Below are 21,551 nucleotides of genomic sequence, written 5' to 3'. Positions count from 1 at the left end.
CTAACTATCAATACTTCAGAATTCTGAAGTCCTGCTAGTTTCTCTGTGAGGCTGCATTCAGGCACATTGCTTTTGTGATCTGAATACTAAGTTGGCATGTATACTAACATACTGTGAACTAAAGGACACTGTCATTTGTAGCTTGCACTTACCAGAAATGATGATTGTAATAGTTTTAACACAACTCAAGGCTGTTTGACCGAAACATGGAAAACCCACTGAGAGTAGTATTAGGGTTATCATCATCTCTGCCATCTGACACCAGACACCTGGCCAAAGACGGGCAGTTCCAGCCATTGCATCAGACAGGTTATTGTGATATATGTGTTCAATAATTTAGTATGGTCCTCACTTACTTCAAACTATCCAACAGAAGTTGACATATTCCAATAAATTCCTCTGCTGCCAGTCTCATGGCAGCATTTGTGGAGAAGGGAAGTGTATCATCAGAGTTATATGGATTCAGCCCTGGGGGGCCTTCATTTCCATACCAGATTTAATGGCAATTCATTCAATAGTTGCTGAAATATTTCAGTAGGAACTAAATGGGTTGACGACAATTCAACCAACACTGCTTCTACCAGAGCCTCATTGTTAGCATCACTACAATTATGACAACCATTATAGCTTTAGAGTTGACTTTCTGCTTCTACACGTGTATAAGGATGGATGGTCTGGTTCCACTTCTTCTAACTCTATTAAATGAAGCCAAAGTACTATATGTGCTTCCATTTTGCTCTTGTGACATAATTTGGAACACAGTAGTTATCAACCAGCCAGTCTGAACTTGTTTTTATAGTAATAAATAAATTACCAACCTACCTAATATGACAGAAACGGCCTTTGGAAAACGTTTTTGCAATAGGTACTTTTTGTTTCCCCATCTGTCCAATCTGCTAACATGGAGGAAGCAGTTCATAACCTATTCTACAGCTTTTTTTTCTTAGCTTCACGTCGTGCTTGTGTCAATGTGAGAGTGGAGGAAAGTGTCCAAGCTCCTCTTGCAGATTTACAACCATGTAAGTTTAAGTGTGAGCACTGTGTGTTAGTGTGTATGTAGGCACTCCAAGAATATTCCTCAAGACACTGTCTATACACAGTTGTTTACCTAAGAGTCAAATTAAATAGGGAGATTAGCAGGCTAATAAGTGCACTTAATGACACTCTGCTTTAATATCAACTCACATTGCAGAGCATTGCTGATTAAAGGATGTGGGTATAAATTGCACATATGACTGTTCAACTCTGTTTCACTCGTGCATTCCACCTTTGGAGTTCATCTCTGAGATAGACACACTCTAACATCACTCTAAAGATGTACAGACAGCAATAATAATGCAGCTAATAACCCAGGTAGATGACGGAGTGGCCATTGGGAGAACCAGGAGTTATCGTGGAAAAATAAAACATCACAGAGAGAGAGAGACATGGAGCGATCAAAAAGAGGAGACAGACAGATGGGGTTGTGTTGTAATGACCTCCCTGGTGGAGCAGGCTGCAAGGCAAGCTCTGGTTCTATGTGGCCACCATCTCCCTCATGTATGTCTCCCTCTCCAGCCAACTGCGTTCTGTTCAGTCCCATAGCTCTGCCAATATAGGCTCAGCTCACAGTTTGTGTCAGTTCATCGTAGTCACACTGATGCACTCAGCTGTTAAGTCTGTCTGCTGATGACTCATTTCAACCAAGTTTATTATTTGAAAAACTAAAAGCTCTCACAGAAAAGCAGTGAAAACGTGCTAAAATCCAGGAAAATCCTAATTGCTTCAAACTGTTGTAGATCCAGCCTCATTACGTAAGTCTGCGGACTAGAGACAGGAAGAGCAGAGCAGCTGAGTAGCTTCAGCACTACTGCTCCCACTAAGTCCAGTACTACTACCATTCTGGGAAACTGTAAGCAGAGGTCAATGGGTAGTTATGTAGTTACATTTCCACATCTATTCTGGCTTCATCAGATATTTGCTTATGCTAAATCCTCAAAGTCTGTGTGGTTACAAACTCGGATCTACAAAATTATATAAACATAGTGAAAAGATGTTAAAATTCAAACCTGTCTGGTTCTGTATTTACTGCAGTTGTGTCCAGTTGTTTACCAAGTCCAAGATATTACTCATATAGTTTTTCTTCACAAACAGCAATAGTAAAATCACTATTGAATCGTTAATGATTAATAATTAAATCTTAATAACAATTATAACTAACATTACAAAATTATTAATGTAGTTTAAAGTTTAACCTCAGATGTATGCTGCGTGATTCAAGAACAGTGGATATAGATTGTATTTGTTCCTAGGTGGCCTGTGGTGCTCCTGTCTGAGTCCAAAGTCACGGACTGATTTGTGTTTTTAATCCTGCTATTTAAAAGTGATTTGTACAGATGAAGATCAACTCTCTATCAGTTTATTACATAGATCCGAGATGTGTGTATCATTTGTGTCATCAGTAAACACAGCTAACCACAAAAGATTAGATTGTTTTGTGTGGCGTTTATTTAATCTCAAAACATTAAAATCCCTCCTGTGCATACGATACAAATGCACACAAAAGTATCCATGATCGCGAAACCATACTCACAAGCCAGCCTTTCTTCTCTGCATGCACAACTGTGGTTTTGTGAGCACGAGATGAGCATGAACTCATCGTTCCTACATGCTCACAACTGCTCAACACCGAGGTGGGCAGAGTTACTGTTGCTCCCCTTCTTTGTCACATTGATTACTCCCCAGCCTATATCTGATCTTCCCTTTAATTTTCCTGTAGACTTTGTGGTTCATACATACCACTGCTGTCGACCTGTATCATGTTGTCTATGTTTACTCTACATTTTCGAAGTGGCTTGCTCAATGTACCTCTTTTTCTCTCCAAGTCAGACATATTCTTGAGTCTTGCTACCAAGACGGGGTTCGGGAAGCATTGAGTGAGCATCTCTGCTTCGCATGCACAAATGCAAATTTATGTTTATGCACTTGCTCGCTCCTCAAATTTAACTCTGAAGTGTTCAAAGTGACAACTTGACAATTTACAATTATGCATGCCTATCAGAAATAGGATCATTGATTATGGAATTATGCGGTTATGCTTTTCTGCTTGTGGACAGTGTTCTGTGCACTTGTATCAAATGCATCATGATGTATGATATGTATCATAAATCATGGAGCCTGGTTAAAGACAGAGTTTTACAATGATCGACAACGTGCAGATGATTTGTAAGGCTTGTAATATGAAATGGAAAGACATGATCTGGATTGAAAGCACCCCTGTGATATTTACTTAACAAGCAACATTTGGTCAATATAAAAGAAATGAGAGAAATAAATTAGATACCACCAGAGAAATCATGAACAGTGAAGTGTAATTCCAGTGTGTGTACCCCTCTGTGTTCTTTATTACACTTTTCATTTGCGACAAACCCCCTGAACCTGCTGAATATTCTGTTGATGACTCTCATCCCTGATAATCTCATTTGTGACGAGAAAATGCTAATAGCAAAATCATGATGCAGAAAATTGTGCTCGTATTGTGATTTTGCTGTGATGGAAGAAGCTCCAGGGTGGACTAATGTGACATTTCAGGCTAACATCATAATGGCTCGGTCCCATCTCCAACTTTTTCATACCTGCTTCACTGACTCCTGCTCCCTCTGTGGACACGTCTATGCATGATTCATTTAAGTGCAAAGGGCAACTTGGATGAGGCGATTGTTATTCATTTTACTTCCTGCATAATATTCATGATTGATTTCATTACTGCATATTTCATGCAGTCATTCATAATGTGGTGTTTTATATGTATGATGGTGCGTGCCAGCAGAACACTATTAGGCCGTCAATTTGAGCAACGTGTCATTATATACTGTATGCAAGGATGGGTAGGGTCACGGGGACCAGGAGTCAATCCCATCATGCACTCGACCAGAGGAAGGATTTAACATTTTACCAATAATTTGTGTTCATTGTCCATTGAGCTGCAGTTCATTTAAAATTAATATTATGTGATTTGGCACCAATCACTTTGTGAAGAATCCATTATGCACATAGCTATTGGAGGGAGACACTCAGCATATGTTTACAAAACATGTCTGAAAAAGTGAACATCATGCACTGTGAAGTTTTAATGTTCTGGTATTTATTGTGTAAAGCTCTGTCCTCGGTTCCTCTCATGATCATGTGTGTCAGCTAAAGGAACTCTAAGCTGCACTGCTCTATGTGTGAATGTGTTTGTCAATATGTGTAATGTGATGTGATAGACAACCTCTCCAGGGTGTAAACACAGACACTACTACAACAATAATATGTTGTTTCTTAACCTCTCCAGTTTTCTCTAACACATATTTGCTGTTGCAGTTTATTTGTGTAAATAAGTAATTTTTAGGATACATGGTTGAAACACACATGTGCTTAGTCCCACCTAGACATCCTTCAGTACTGCTATTACCATCTCTCCTGAGTGATCCCATCACAAGTGGTGCAGCTTAGTACAGGTCTGAAGGCACCCAAACGTGTCCTTAATGTGTCCACAGTCAGAGGTGCTATGGGAAGCACTTGGTCAGATACATGTGTAAGCGCAGACTGGGTAAAAACAACACACTTTGGTCTTCAGGAACACAAATGACATACATCTTTATTATATATTATGGAGCAGGGAAGTGAGATCACATCACAAGTGGTCAGAGGAGACACATTCAGTACACATTTTAATACCAGGTGTGAACAGACAAACTTAATGCTGTCCACACATGAATCTCTGAGGACGAATGTTACGGTAATACCAGGTCTGTACAAGGCCATAGACTTGGAACATACTGTTTGTATTGGATATGGATGCAATCTTTGTCTTATTAAACAGATGTAGCACTTATCCTACTTCAAGCTCTCAGACCGATAAAAACATTTTGCCAAATTAGTACATATATTACTCATTGTAGTTTGAGAAACCTTTTAATGTGATCACATGACATCCTTTTCTCTTTGTTTGGATTGTGCATCCAGACTTAAATTAGTTTTTGTCTTCACTAAAATTAGACGTATGCACACCTCCCAAGTGTTTCCCTCTCGATTAATAAAGTATCTATCTATTTATCTATCTAGCTTTCTATGTATATGTCTAGAGGCAACGTGGCATTTCATTGTTATCCTACCATAAACTATGTGCAGAGCAGAAACAGAAATAACGTACTGTATCTTCTTCACTTGTTTCTGTGGCCAGCCTCCTCATCTATCCTCCACAGATGCCCAGTCAGAGGAGAAATACCCATTTTGCAGTTTTAATGTGTATATAGTTGCTGAGATAATCTAAAATGTCTCACGAAAGCTGCATTGTAGAACTAAGCCACCTCAATGCAGACCAAGATTGAGAAATTCCTCCACCTCCTCTGTCTGAAATACCCGAGGCTGTTTTAAGCAGTAACCTCTCACAGTAATTTTAAACACATCTATCAGCTTCAGCAACAGTAATAAGCCAGCAAGGTAGAAATGTCCTCTTTTGACAGGAAGTAATATGTTATATGGTATAATGAAATTTTAATAAACACATTGTTGTAATTTGTAAGCTAATGACCTGGGCTGGCACTGCAGTCTCATTTCTTGATGGTAATTACACCAATGTTTCATAATTAATCAGCAAATAATACAAGTGGCAGTTTCAGGTTTGTTCTGAATGTGAGCATGCATGTGCTCAGAGCCAGCCAGCAGAAAGGATTCCAGTACAAAAGCAAACACAACCTATTATCTTCTTCCCCAAAATACAAGTGTGTGAATAAGAGACAAAATTAGGAAGAATTCTCTATTCTTTCATCATTTTCAGTGGACATACTTCCTTCTTTGGAAATCCAGTGCATTTTTCATTTTTGTATCTTTCTCTTTTTTTTAAAGACAGAGAGGAATGGTTTTAGAAGGGAATGAGATTTATGAATCGAGCAGAATAGAAAACAGGAGTGACGAATGAACTGCTGACCCTGAGGGTGTATGGCTGCTGGATGGAGGCAGCATTAGAAAGACATTCTAAGTGCAATACTCTGATGAAAAAGAACCTCTACAATCAGCCCATGATAAAACTCGTGTCTCTGGACAAAGATAAATACTGTTGCTTATACACTGAGCTTTTGTAAAAAGAAAAATTTGTCCTTGGGAGAGACATTTGAATGACCACATGGATTCACACTTTACATGTATTAGCCATTGTAGGGGCATTTCTCTTTGGAGTAGCAATTCAATTCTCTACCGACATTCATGGTCTCCCAAGGATGCAGCCAGAGACGTATATAAATAAAGACTCTGGGTCCTGAAAGTGAGCCAATATTATGTCTTTTGCAGAGGTGATGGTCTCAATAGCTAGTTTTAGGTCTTCTTCAGCGTGATGCTGTCTTTTTGAAAGTTTAGTAGCGACCTGCACTAATTGAGCTGCAGCAAGTAAAGACCGGCTGCAGGACTTAGTCCACAGAACCAGGAAGCTGTTCCTCCACTGCTGCACAAAGCTGTCCACCTGTTGCCTTAAACGCACTGGTGTCATGATGAATCCCAGCTGCCGCTGCTACAGAATGGTGATTACCTGTTTATTCAAAGTTTATTCATATTGAATGTATTCTAATCACACCTTACTGTACACTGCACTTCCTTGGGTCCTTAACAATACACATGTATGTGTATATGAATCTATGTTTCGCACTTAAATGACGAACAAGAGGCATATTTGTGTGTGTGTGTGTGTGTGTGTGTGTGTGTGTGTGTGTGTGTGTGTGTGTGTGTGTGTGTGTGTGTGTGCGTGTGTGTGGGGTGTGTGTGTGTGTGTTTGTGTGTGTGTTTGTGTGTGTGTGTGTGTGTGTGTGTGTGTGTGTCTGTGTCTGTGCTCCGCTCCTCTATCTTGTGAGTGGAGCCGAGGCTGCTTAACATTATGGATGGCTGCTGTCACACTGAGGAGAAGGGATAGATTGATAGGGGAAGAGAGTGAAAGAGGGTGAAAGACAGAGGTTGAGACAGCGTGAGGAGTGTGAGACTGATAGCAGATGGTGTGCTAGAGACGGAGTCCTCCGCTCTTCCATCCTGCAGAAGCGCGGAGAACCCTGAAGAAATAAAAGGACGTAGTGATTGATTAAACAATTGATTTTCTCCTGCAACTGAGTCTCCTGTGTGCCGCGTCTACCTTCTGACTCGTCTCCTCAGCGCTGAAACATAATCCTTACTGGACTTTCTTGTTATTAATCAAACGCTCTTGTATTCACATTCAGTTTCTCATTCGCATTTGCCTGCCAGCAAACCACCTCTGGAATTGTAGCATCAGAGCAACACTGATAGAAAACATGACAAATTACATGGTGTTGTTCACAGACTCCGCTTAAAAGTATGAAGATGACATTTAGTGAAATCCATTACAGAAAGCCTTATCTTCACTGTCAGACCAAAGGTGCCTGCTGGTGTTCTCATCTCTTTCGTACATCTCTCATGTTAAAATCCTTCAATCCGTTTACCTGCATGTGCATGTTTTAAGTTTTGTCTCAGAGAAATAGCTGAAGTTTTTGCACCTTAGATAAGGGATGTTTTCATGATGACATATTGGACCATTGTTAGGAAATTTTGGACTAGATGCATCTTTTATTCTGCCTCACCAAAGTGTTGGTTCCTGAAAACTCATAAGACCTCTGTAGGAGTTCTTTAGATCAGGATGTTTTATGTTTTTTGTTAAAGGAGTAACCATCCTGTCTCTGTCATGTAGATAAGATGAACCTTCAGACACTCTCCTCTCTCATCAAGATAATGAAGATCCTGCCATGACTTATAGTCACTTCATACAGTGGTACCAAAAGGATTGGCTTTTTTTTTTTCATCAGCCATTATAGGTCAAATAAAAACATAGAGTCAGAGAGACCTCCTCCCTGTCTCTCTGGCTCTGTGTTTTTAGGGGGTGTAAACATTTCAAGAAAAAAAATAAAATTATATATATATACACTGAGCCAGATATGGAACCTCCACAAAAGTGAGAGCGAGGAGGAAGATGCAGGTTGCAGGTAGATGACATCAAGATAAAGAATAGGGTGAGATTTAGTATGAGGAGAAAAAAAGTGTTCAAGTTCACACAGAGATCAGATCAAACCAAAAAGGAAATTTCTTTGAATTTCCCTTCAAACTAAATACGGTCTGTTCCAGTGAGGGTCAATCACTCCTTGAGAATTATACCTTTGGGGATTTGGCTTCATAAGCTTTAGCCTCAAAAGAATCTATGACAATATACTGTACAAACATGAAATACTTTACCGTCTATCCTGTCTTGTAAAGCTGTACCTCCCACCCACCCAGCACTCTGGGAATTTGTTGAGTTTTGACATATGTGAGGGAGGCGGACAAATCTGGGGATATGGAGGTTCAGACGGAGTTGAAGGCATCATTGTTGCCCATGCACCACAAAGGAAGACAGCATATTTAAAGACTTTAAACATTTATGGAAGGATGCAGTTGAAGCTCGGGTCATGAATATATTTTCGCTTTTATTATTTTGTTTGTTAAAAAGCTTTTCTCATCTGATCTGAGCATCAAAACGTTCAAACTCAAGCAGGTGAAGATGTGTTTAGCTTGCAGAAATGCAATATTTTTAGATAAATACATAGGGTAAATTCAAATCATAAGCATGATGAAGATGAAACTGATCTAATTTCTTATTTTTTTTGTCTCATAACCTCAGGAGCGTCTTCAAAGGCTTGAGTTAAAATGGAAACATGAAGTGAGTAGGTGTCGAGTGCTTCTCTGTGCATTTTTCGGGATCGTTTGATGGGTTTTGCCTCAGATCTGCTGTATAGGTGCAAATCACCATCAGCAGCCTGAGGATGTGACCTGCTGACACAACAAGCTATAAACACACTTTGTATCCATTTTGCCTCGTCATGGAGGCGACGCTGGCCGGCTTTTCAGGGGATAAATAAATAAGCATGAGGCGGGCAGAGAGAGGAGAGGTTATATCCATCGTCTGGGTCAACTGAAATTGGCCATCCTTCCTGGTAAACTCTAACTCAGATGTGACCTTTGATTGGTTCACAAGGTCTCTGGTGAGTTGTGTTTTCCAGTGCATACACGGAGTAAATGTGCAATGATATATACACAAGTACACTAAAAGCTGACACTGCTGACCTCCTTATGGATCACTCAGATTATTGTGTATGCCTGATGTTGTCAGACACTATTGACTGACACCAGTTTCATTTCACAAGAATGCTCTGCATCCTGTCAGATCTGCAATAACTTGGTAAAATGAGAAGTTGCATGACAAACCAAAAACAGAGCTGGGGTATTTGATTTAAGTTGATGAAGCTACAGAGTCTGTCCCCAACTTCCATCAAGCTCTGAGAAATCACACCGGGAAACTACAGGGCTTACAGATAGAGTGGTCAGAGTATAAAACAGTTTAATATCTGGATGATATCTGAAATGATGCACTAGGAGAAGATATATTGTTTACAATGAGCTGCAGGGTGTCAGACAGCAGGGGAGCCAGACCTGTCTTTGAGCAAGAGAAAATAGTTTCCTTCAAATAACAGCGTACATCTTTGGTGAAGCAAATCAAAGTCTTGGCTGACAATATAAGATTTCTGAGCCAGGTATATCCATTAATGTGGTGAGAGGTGTGTGCGGGGAGAGGAAAGATTCACACCAGCAAACATCTAGATGCGTCAGACGTCTTTGTTTTGATCATGAGTCTGCCTTTGATCACATTGTGTACACTGTGAAGTCTCATTTAGTCGGTCCGTGAAGCTGCTTAGCAAAGTTATCTAAGTAATTTCTGTTTTGAGCCTCAGTTGAAAAAGATTCTCACATGTAAAAGTAACCAAACTCAGAGTCATTATAAAGTTGTACATTCGTGCTCACTGTCGGAGCACTGTGAACTGATACTGAAATGTTTTGGTGTTTCACAGACCTTCATCAGTTAGAAAACACATTTTTAAACTTGAACCACTTGCTCAATAAAAACTGCTTTCACAGACACCATGATCGATTTCAATAATTATTTAAGTAAGATAAACTGTATATCTTAATTATTGATGTTTGGCTCCACGTGGAATACTTAATGGATGGATGGATTATTGATGATATAATCCAGTGGTTTCAAACCCCTTTGGTCTCTGATGTACCCCTATAGCCCTTCATGTAGACCCACCCAGTCATCAACACCTTTTACTTTCTAAATATCTCTATGAACTATATGCATCTTATTTAACAGGTGGCATGTAAACAGAAGTTGTTAATTATGCTTTCTGCAAGGTACGGAAACCATAGATCTGTAGATGTATGTTTTTGGACAATTTTTCAGTGGGTGAAGTAAAGATCTCATGGATAAACGTCACGCCACACCGAGAGAAAGAAGCTGGACAATCAAACTGAATCTACTGTATTTTGACTCATTTATTGATTTACTTATTTGCTCACATGCTGAGGAGTTTATATGCACTATCAACAGCAGCATGTGATGATAAGGTGTTGCAAGTGATTCAGAGAGCTGGAGGCTGTTTGACAAATGCACTATTTTTGCAAAATCATAACTTTTATTTTATTTTTTCTACAGTCTTTCCACACACACCCTGCCACCTGCAAATGAGTGCAACTGATTTGGGAATCACTAGCGTAATTTTCTCATATGCTTTGGGTAGGACCCCTGTATTGCTTGGTTATTATTAGTTTTGGAGCTAAAATTAAAGTATAAAGATGTTGTTTCTTGACCGAATCATTCCCCGCAGTGCAGTTCATGCCTCAGGCAACATTTCAAATCATTTTCGTCACAGTTTAAGTATTTAAAGCCATAGTATTCATGCTGAAAAAACAGCTTTCGAAGAAGTCTACCTTAAAATGTGTGCGTATAATAAAAATAGATCCTTAGTCATTTTGTTCTGAGTCACAGCAGTGACAACATCAAGGTAATAAATAAATGACAGGAGAAAAACAGTAATCTTTTTATTTGATCTTTTCCAATGTGCTCAAAGCAGAGAAGTAAACACTTGTTCTTTTAGAAAAGGACAGAGGTCGGTGTCACATGAAAACCCTTCAGAGCGTTGTTCATTATACAAACAATACATTTTTATCATATCGATACATGTGTGGTTACAAGGTGCCACACAATAATACTGTAGTGTTCTCACTTATTTACACAAGGAAAAAAGCATTAGCCCTTCTGGCTGTAAATGCTTGAAATGTAAAGGTGAAAATATTGACTGTATAAGTCATTTTTATGTCTTTATGATATAATAACAATGTGCGTGTGTGTGCGTGTGAGCAGCAGACAATAAAACTGAGCAATAAGGTGTTTGGCTTTTTCTATGGCTAAGGGCCTAAGAGAGAGAAAGGACCTGTGACAGAAAATAGGATGGAGGAGAGGAAACAGACACTTGACCAGGAAGAATCAGGCTCACAAACACACAATCACTAACTGGCAGTTGGGATAAGATGCGGCTCACTCACTTTATCACAACACAGTTCCTATGTTATTCAATTTGTCCTTCCATTCTCTTTCACACATGCACAGACACAGTTAAACATCTGTCCCAGGGGTACTTCTGTATTCCATCTCTTTTCTCAGAGGGGAGAGGAGGGTGCAAACACACGTCATGGAGAGGAAGCTGCTGGAGACCCACTGGACTGTACATCCCACAGTATCCAAACACAGTCCAAGTTCACAAAAAAAAAAAACACACGTCCTGTAGTTCTCCTCACAGTTTACACATTAGACATTGAGCCTCACACAAAACAATGTAGCAGAAATATTACTTGGAGTTTTTGAGGATAAGTCTCTTTTTTTTTTTGTGACACGGTTTTGCTACTGAAACAGTAAGCAAGAAGCCCCTTCGTCCCATTGGTCCTCGTGTTGAGAAATAATAGAAAGGTAGAGAAAAACTGAGTAGGAGACAGAGAGAGAAGAGTGATCCCACTATCTCACCTCACAAACAATGATTGTGAGGAGATTGTCAAGGCCTTCGCATTAGAATCAGTGAATGAGGTCACATTATAAGGTAAGAGTCTCTGTAAACCATTCTCCTCCTGTGCAGTTCCTCCAGTGCAGCCCACTGTGGTGTGCATGCATCACATTCGACTGTTGTGAGTTAGTGCATTGTAATTTAATAACGGGAGAGATAGTCAGTGAGGAGGGTGAATGAGGCGAAGCCCACATCAGAGTCCGAGAGCAGCCTGAATGGCGTTTGATGAAAGCCTCCTCTGTGAAAATGATCACAGCGCTTACCCTTGTACTTTAAACACCATTTCTGTCCCTTCAACACTTTGATCTGTGAAGCATCCCTTCATTTCAAGTGCAATCCCTGAAAGTAAAGGTGTGGAAGCACCCCGGGCCAGCACTTAATCACACAGCTCAGAACAGTTCAAATGTACGTCTGCAGGGAGAAGATGTCTATTAGAAACCCAGCCATGCAGGAAGTCCCCCCTCCCTCAGAAAGAGCGTTTCCAAGACTTACAGAGGATCTTCTGGAAGGCTCTGCGGAAGTCCTGGTTGAAGATGGTGTAGATGACTGGGTTTAGGGAGCTGTTACAGTAGCCAATCCAGAAAAAGAACTTGAACAGGGTCTCTGGGATCTGGCACGGCTCCCGGCAGATGCCGTACAGGCTGTAGGAAAAGAAAAAGGGGAACCAGCACACGACGAATACGCCCATGACCACAGCAAGGACAAAGGTGAAGCGTTTCTCCCTAGCGGCAGAGATCTTCTTCCGGTTGACGGTGCTCCTGCGTTTGCGGCGAGATGAAAACAGCTCCATGGACTTGGAACTGGCACGCGACTTTCTGCTGGAGTATTTAGAGGCGGAGCTGCTCTTCCGGCTGGACTTCCTGTCTTTCCTGTCATCGTGGTGATGTTTGGAGGAGGTGGAATTTTTTTTAGGCTTCTCATCCGATGAGCTGCTGTCCTCAAAGTCCTCGTCATGGTCTGTCGACGCGTGTTTCGGCTCGTTGGGTAGGGGGGACTGAGCTGCCTGCTCCTGGCAGTGCCCATTCTCACGTTCCTGGTCCTTCATGCTCCCGCCCCTGTTGGACTTGATTGACCCACCTGGCTCAGCCTTGTCCATCCCATTCTCCCGCGGAGAGTCCACATCCCTCTTCTTCCCTGACATTGTTCTGGTCCTGGTCTTTGCCACCTGGTAGATGCGGATATATACCAGGATCATGATAACGCATGGGGCAAAGAATGATCCAATGCTGGAGTAGAGGATGTACCAGGTCTCGTCGTTCAGGATACACTGGGGACTGGCCTCATTGCTGCTCCTGTCCATCGATATGAGCGGTGGGAAGGAGATGACAGCCGAGATCAACCACACCACCACAATCATCCCTTTAACTCTTTTAGGTGTCCTCTTTAAGTTGTACTCTACAGCCTGTGTCACCGACCAGTACCTGTCCAGACTAATGGCGCACAGGTGAACAATGGAAGAGGTGCAGAATAAAACGTCCAGAGCCAGATAGATGTCACACCAGATTTTACCAAAAAACCAATAGCCCATGAGTTCATTTGCTAGAGAGAAGGGCATGACGAGGGTGGCCACCAGTATGTCCGCACTGGCCAGGGAGACCAGGAAAAGGTTCTGGGGTGGTTTCAGTGCTCTGCTCGTTAACACAGCGATGACAACCAAGACGTTCCCGACTATTGTAAACAAAATGAGAAAGCTGACAAGTCCAGCCAGACCCCAGATGGCCAGCTGGCTGTACTGGCTCTGAGAAGTGGAATTAGAGGAGATGTTTTCTGCCTCCATCCCGTCCTCCAGGCTGGAGCTGTTGAAATTCATTTTGACTGTCTCTTTCCTCCTCAGTGACCAAGGTTGGACTTTTTAAAAAATCAAAACGTGCGGGGATAATATGAAAGATCCCACGCGGACTTCGGCGGATTTTTCACAACAAAAATCTTCATCAAATAGTGTTTTTCTTCTTTCCTCACCTGCGTTATTCCACATACTGCGTGCAAGTGTTTCCTTAGGAAAAGCAGAAAGAGAGACGGGAGAGGGGGGGTCGCAATATGCAAAGACTTTTAAGTCCTTATTCCAGAAAACGTGCAGGACGAGCAGCAGCGCAATTTCCAGGGTTGGAGTGCGGGGTCCCTCCTCATCTCGTCCTCTCCCATCCCGACTGCGCCCGCATCTCTCCACCTCCGCCTCCCCGTCGTGTCCTGAGAGAGGTTTGTAACAACCACGTGTCTCTCTCTCCCTCTCTCTCGCTTTCTCTCTGTTTTTTTATTTCACACTAGGAAAAAATAGCAGGTGCGCGCTCCGCCTTGGAGAGGAGGTGGAGACTATTAGCGGAGGAGCCGGTGAAATAAGCAAAGAAATCTGTTCCTCAGTGTAACTTTATGTGAAGATCAGCTGTAAACTGCTGCTGATGCAGAGAGGTGCGCTTGTTTCATGCGTGTCCGGTGCAGCCCAACAAGCTGGCTGCAAGTCAAACAGCCGATCAGCGCGTCTTCGATTATTTCACTTCTGAAGGTCCGCTCCTGCAGACGGGGGCGCGCACCTGTCCATTTTAATAGACACGAGTGATGCTCGAGCTGCGTGATGGAGGTCACATTGCTGTCGATGCGCACTGCTCCGTCCTTCTGTGCGCACGCTGGAGGTCAGTGTTGTAACAGCCTGTCCGCGAGGGACCAGCACACACACACACACACACACACACACACACACACACACACACACACACACACACACAGAGGAGCATCTTGAGCTATAAGCAACATCATATCATACACAGCCTTTAGGTGAATATATTTTCCTGTTCCCACGGAAAGAGTGTGTGTGTGTGTGTGTGTGTGTGTGTGTGTGTGTGTGTGTGTGTGTGAGTGTGTGTGTGAGTGACCTTGTGTTGGAAATTTCATTTCCCTGTCTTCCCCTGCCTTTATTAGTTTGTGTGTTTGTGTTGTGGTAATTGTGTTGATAAGAAGATTATGGGATTACATGGTGCAATTGACATGTGATGAATCTTAGGCTTTTTGGAAATATCAAAGGTGCTAAATCATCTGCATGGAAAACAGTGTGCAGTGCTTGTGTGATTCAGGATCATAGAGTGGAAAGTAAGAGGTTCATTCCCTGGATGGGTTTAATGTAAAGAGCTGAATCTCTCATTATCTACATACATGCTCCTTTTGCACTTATTTAGAACATGAAAATATTCGGAATTTAATCTTGAAGACAGAATAAATCTTTCTTTTCTTTTTTTTCTACAAATGTGGCTCAATTTTCTAATTAAAAGACATGTGGCTGACCAGTTTACGGTCAGCTTGTAAGTTTCTGAGGGCAAACCCACCTCTCTGGAAGGAAGAAAAAATACACCTGTTTTTAAACAATGAAACCCTTAAACAGGTTTTCCTCCTCTGGGAAATACAGTTAGAAAGGGCCATATATAGGACAAATATCATGGGGGTGTTTTAATCAGAGCATTGACAGCTGCAGCCATCTAATTCGACTATACACAGCTTTTTCATAGAGGGTTGCAGGGGGAGCTGAAGCCAACCCCACCTGACATTGCAGGAGAGGCGGGTTACATACTGAACTTGTTGCTGCTGTATGCACAGCTGCATGTAGGGACTGTTAGTGGAATATTTTTCAGTCATGTACAAAGCCTAATAATATTTTCATTCTGTAAGTGAATGATTTTTGGTTTATCTTATCTGGAGATATTTTGGAGCACCCTGTATCTTCCTCCGTCACAGTCTGCTCTTGACGTGCCTTCTCTCTCATTGTCTTTCTCTAACTTTCAGGCTTTTTTATTTTTGAAAGGATGGTGCAGCAGCACACTGCACAAGGTTGCTCAAGTTAAATCCAAGATCACACAAGAAAAGTCAATTAAAAATGGTGAAAAGTTTTGCTTTTTTTGCCTTTTTGCTCTCTGCTTGTGTTAACCCTGTCTGATCTGGGTGGTGCTACCACCTGAAGAGAGCCTGTCTCTGCTTTGGATCGTATTAAGTTCCTGGACCAGTGTGTTTATTGACTGTGTCTCCCTGCTAAGTACCTGCCATTAATCACAGCGCGCTCACCCATACTGAATTAAAGAGCAGACGCAGCCGCGAGAAATGCTCAAGTCCAAATTGATCCTCATCAAGGCTGTGAGGTGGAATGAGTAGGGCTCAGGGGGCAGCAGTCAATCTGCCTGTATGAGACACACAATAAGAAGGTGGACCGTCTCCAAACTGTTCCCACACCAAAGCCCAAAACACCCTGCTGCCTCATGCTGATGTATAAATTGAACTAAGACGAGAGTGATGCTGAAGGTCAGCGTGGATGCACTCTCTCTAAGTTGATTTTGAACAGACAGACAAGCCTGATTATGGTCATTAACTTGTGTCCTGGGGCAACAGCTCTGTCCATATAACTGGGGCACCAGTGAGCGATCTCCGCCATTACCCAGCTCTTTTCTTGTGTTCAACATTATTCTCTGCTTTGAGGGAACAAGAATCTCCTTAGCACTATCCAGCAGCCAACTTTAAGGTGCCAAGAAACCTGTGTTGATTACTTGTATCTATTTTAATCAAGGCTTTGTGCCTTTTCACTCTTTTCAAACTGGTGACATTGTAAATTATCTCCCTTTTTGTGCTGTTTCATTCTTTGTTGTTAGGCTCAATCGCTAAAGTTGTACAACGTGCTTGGTTTGCAGCCCTATGCACTTTTATTGAAAGGCCACACTGCAGCATTCTCTCTTCAGGGGAGAACGGGAGAATGAAGGAGATGACCAGAGCTTCCTATTAAAGTCTAAGAGAGAAGCAATAAGATCCTAATAAGATCCTGTTAAGTGAAGCCTCAAAAATGTAATCACACCTGATGTGTTCTCACAAAGCAACATGAGCAGCCTTTTTTGGCCCATTGAAATCCAATACAGTAAACACCCCTGGCATTACTCTTCCTCAGCTCCTCACTATAGATACTGTATAATGCCACAGATGTCAACCACTACTTAGGAACCTGTACTTCTACCTTTAACTGTCACACGTGTAACAAGAGCACTTAAAACATTTAGTCACATGAAGGCAAATTCCCCAAAGAAATCAGAGCTGCTGCTGGTAATAACAGCGGCTGGTAATTTTCTCACCCTCCCTAACATGTAGTGGATTCCATATAGGCCCTCTCTACATAAGGGGGGGGGGGGTTCTGACAGTGACAAATGACGGTGCTACCTGGGCAGGCAACTACAGAGCCAAGAACAAATAGTTCAGGAAGCAACATCCAGCCCAGGGGAGTTTCTCTTTCGCTAGCATCACCTCAGTGAACAGGGCCAGCTTCTTATCTAGTGCCTTTACTTTGACAAATGACCTTGTAGGAAGAACAGTAAAATGAGATGAATGGAATAGTTAATTTGGATTTTGGTTGGTTTTGGTTCTCTTTCTCTCTCTCTCTCATACATTGTATATCTTGGCGTTTGGTTTAACTTGAAACAGAAGGGCCTTTTTTTTATATTTTCTTTATAAGACATCTTTATTTCCATCTTCCAAACACTCTTTGGTTTTTTTCATATTCATTCCACGTTTGTTCGATCAATGGTATTCAGTGCACAACTCCTTTTGGCTCTGTCAATTTCCAAATCAATCTTCACAAGGCTGCTGAAAGTGAAGCTGCATTTTGAGGATAACTTTATTGACGGACTGGCATTCTATTTTGGAAATTAAATCAAATGTGGCTGATGTTCAGCACTAAAACAATTCTACAGTTAATGGAGGATAAAAGACAAGTGAAACAGATGTAGGATGAGGCTGTAAAAAGATAAAGGCTCTTTTCCCCAGAGTACTTTGGCATTTCAGATTTTGGACTGTTGTTCATCTGAAGGAGCTACAGTACTGACGTTTTTATCTGCACAGATTGGACATGAAAAGCGAGCAGATGTGTTATACTTTCACTGATGGCTTGGAGGCATTTGCTGGTGATCAGTGTTTTATATAGTGCTGCCTGGGGGGGCGCTTAAAGAAGCAGGAAGACCTGTATGCATGCTAAAAATATATATATTGTCATAAGCATCTTTTAGCTTGTCACGTGATGTTAGAGAGGCTATAGTTCTGAAAGTTAGTTCTTCAACTTGAAAATGACCTGTGTATTCCTGTGGATCAGCAAGGACTTATACTCTGGAAGGCACGTGGTCCGACATTATAGCAAAGACAGAGCAGTAAACATATTCAGTTTATATTTTAACTGGACATAAACAGGTTTATTGATACAATTCCATTAAATTTTTTTCAATAAAAGTACATTAATAAATATGGCTAAATGAATAAAGATTTATGACTCAATCCCTGTTTAACAAGATACCAATAAAACGTGGTTGCTTTAATACATGCACTGAACCTCAGATTATCTTGTGAAATAAGAGAACGCAAATGTGCGGGTCAGTTACTGCGGACATTAGTAAAAACTTGGATAATGTCTGTGTGAGCCCATATGAGAATACAGCAGTGCATTGATTATAGACCTAAAAGTGAAAAAACAAATACACAAGTAGGCCAATATCTCTTGATGAATGAGAGGAGCCTTACACATGGATGACACCGCCGAAGATGTCAACTAAAAAAGACGACAAGGTTCGAGAGGTTTTGGTGATAAGGACTATCATTGTTGTCAATGTGCTGTGAATAGAAATTAATGCATCCCTGCACCAGAGAATCTCCTGCTGCATTCTTCATGTGTGAAAAGCAAAGGACTCAATTGTGCAGACATTCTCTGAAGTTCATGTCTGTTCGTGTGTGTTCTGTAGTAATGATCAGCATGATGGGAATATGATGCACTTAAAAACAAACTAAAGTCAAGAGCAAGACTGCTGCAATGTTAGAATTCAGTTGCAAGGTTTTCTGTTTCCATGTGACCTTTTATCATCAGGCTAAACTAATATTAAGGCTCATCTTCAGCTCATTCCTACTTAAGTGTTTACGAAGAAGAATGAGACCACGCCAATTCAGACCAATACATAAGTCCCAGACAAGGTCGTCTGCTGTGTGGCTCATCTGTGTTATTCAATCTTTTCCGAAGAAGTATTGTACTCTGTAGCTTTAATTAACAAATGTGGTTGTAAATACAAATTATATGGCATTTCTCCAGACATACCTTTTGCAAATCCGCTGTAGAGACATAAATCTTTGGATTATTCAACTGTGCCACAAATGGTTGACTGTCCAATTATATGCAACATCTCGCTCAAGATGAGTCGCTGTGCTGCATCTAGCCTGGCGAAGTTATTAATGTCCATCGGAATGACAGCTGGGCTAGTGTAGCAGATCTGCCGGCAACTCAAGCATTAGGCACAGAAGGGATGTGTGCAAAATGTGACTCCCCAGACATGGACCGCCACGAGTTGACGGGGTGTTGCATCATGATCTGCATGATATTGACTTGCTGTTGGTGAAAAATGACCATCTGTGAAGTGTCACTTGCAGAGAGGTCACAGATTGGTTGAGAGAGGACATAAATGATTTGGGGGATTTAAATGGGGGGACCGGAGATGGAAGAGAGTGACAGATTATTCTGTAAGAAGTCATCATTAATTTTGATTTACCGATTTAATCAACACTGAAGAGTTAATGTGTGTCTGATAAATCTGGAGATGTGGGATTGCTTGTAAATTATCCTGTGAGTCATTCCTCAACTGTAGCCTGTCTCTAAGAAAAACTAGAATCCAAGTCAAGACATCCAGCTGTAAATCACCATCAGGCAGCCTCTCCTCACTCGCACAGCAGCTCAGCAGTGCCACACTTGTCAGATGGTAAAGTAAACCCCCCCAATGGGAGTGCTAATACATGCTATCAAACATAGAACCTCCCTGGAATGCACCATCTGCAGTTGAACCCACCTAAGCCTTTTTCCGGAAGCACTTCCATCTATAACCTGCGAGATAGACATTTCACAGACTTCAATGTCCACCAGGAATTTTTTAAGTGCTATGGATTTCTTCGAGATGCCCAGCTTCTAACATGATCCCACTACTGACGCCTCTGCAGCCTAAGAGCTCAACATATACAGCTGGAATCGGTTTGGGAAACAGAGTAGCAAAAAGCGAGAGAGAAGAAGAAAGGAGAAAAGAAAATAGAGTTAAAGGAGTAAGGAACAACACTGGAGAAAGAAGAAAGCCAGCTGAAGAACAATATGAGATGGAGAAGCAGGAGTGGACATAAATCGTGGGACAAAAAGACTCTAGATGCCTTCAACAGATCACATGAGGTATAAAGCTTTCCTCGGCAGTTAATTAGCGGTAGCGTTGAAAGGAGTCGCAAATAGTATTCTGCTTCTTATCTTACCATTAATCATGTTCTCACAGAATACCATTGTACCCAAGGGGTTGGTCTTGGGTGAGTTTTTTTCTAGTCTTTGTTCTTTGGGTTTGGTCAGACACACTTCTTCATTTCCCTTCCTTCCCTTCATTGAAAGAAGCTTTTAATTGGTGATTAGCTAATCATCAGAAGTTATCTAAAGGGGCCATTGTGACAAGCACTAACACGTAGTGGACCTAATTTTTTGGTTATTGGATTGGGAAGTCTTGAGGATGTTCATGAATGAATCTAATGTGTGCTGTACATTGTCTGCAGTGCTTTTTATAAACATTGGTTGGTGTAGAGAGAAGTTAGAAAACTCTAAATTCATGCTGCCTGGTTTATCTGCAGTGAAAATTAAAGTTTTTTCACAAAATGAAAATTAATTTTCCTTATTACTGTTCATGTGTGTGGTTTATATATAAGTTTGAATGAGTTACTTTAGTCTGTTAAGAAGGTTTGTTAAGTAAGTGGCACGATCTTCATACCTAAATTCACACATTTTCAAAATAAAAGCTCTGTAATTCAGTTTGATATCTTGAAACACAGCTATAAAGCATAACAGACATTGTAGACAAATTGGAAAGGGGGAGAAATTCTATGCATGTTCATCCGTTAATGGAGATCAGCAACTGTAACATCTGAGAATGTCCGTCAGTCCAATATGGTGAAGTAATAATATCAAAATAATCTACCAGGGATTTTAGCCTGTGAGCTAGTTGCCAACTACTGTAGCTGTAATGAATCCAGGGATGTAGAAGAAGACGTGTTTAACTTGGCCTGCAGACTGCCTGTTAGCACTCTGCCTCGCCCCCACTGACTGCTCGGCGCTGTTTGCCCATTTATTCACATTTTATTATTATAGAACGTATAAATCAAACTAAATACAATACTGCACATTCTGAGGTCGTTAACAATACACATGACAAGTGTGAAGCCAATAGGCCAGCAGTTCTTAAGATATCCATTGTTATTCAAATAGACACTGGACTCCTCTATGTGATTAAACTAATATCTGTGGGTTTATGTTGTGGTCATTAGTTCTATTGCAGATGGTTCTAAATACTACATCAACCATGAGGCTCAGCCTTCATTGCCACAGAGACAAAGCCAGTCAGTTTAGCTGTAGTTGCCAAATTCACTGGCTGACTGAATTTGTTTATCTGTACATTCTAAAATCAACTTTGGTAAGACTATAATCTTAACCCCAGCCCACCATATTACCAGAATTCAACTTGAGAGTGGTAATTAAGTCTTCCTGTAAAGTTTTGATGTTCATAAGATTGTACTTTTCACATTTTGACAAAGAACCAGAAGTTA

General features: G+C 41.2%; 1 protein-coding gene across 1 annotated transcript; it reads right to left on the bottom strand.

Moving 5' to 3' along the window:
* Window positions 1-10,911: 10,911 nt before the first annotated feature.
* Window positions 10,912-14,538, bottom strand: adra2c (adrenoceptor alpha 2C). Its single transcript, XM_020084523.2, has one exon. The coding sequence runs from the start codon at window positions 13,750-13,752 to the stop codon at window positions 12,409-12,411; it is 1,344 nt and encodes a 447-aa protein (XP_019940082.2). The 5' UTR covers window positions 13,753-14,538; the 3' UTR covers window positions 10,912-12,408.
* Window positions 14,539-21,551: the final 7,013 nt, after the last annotated feature.

The sequence above is a fragment of the Paralichthys olivaceus genome, chromosome 8, assembly GCF_024713975.1.
Source record: "Paralichthys olivaceus isolate ysfri-2021 chromosome 8, ASM2471397v2, whole genome shotgun sequence".
NCBI lineage: Eukaryota > Metazoa > Chordata > Actinopteri > Pleuronectiformes > Paralichthyidae > Paralichthys > Paralichthys olivaceus.
This window is presented reverse-complemented; position numbering and strand designations above follow the sequence as displayed.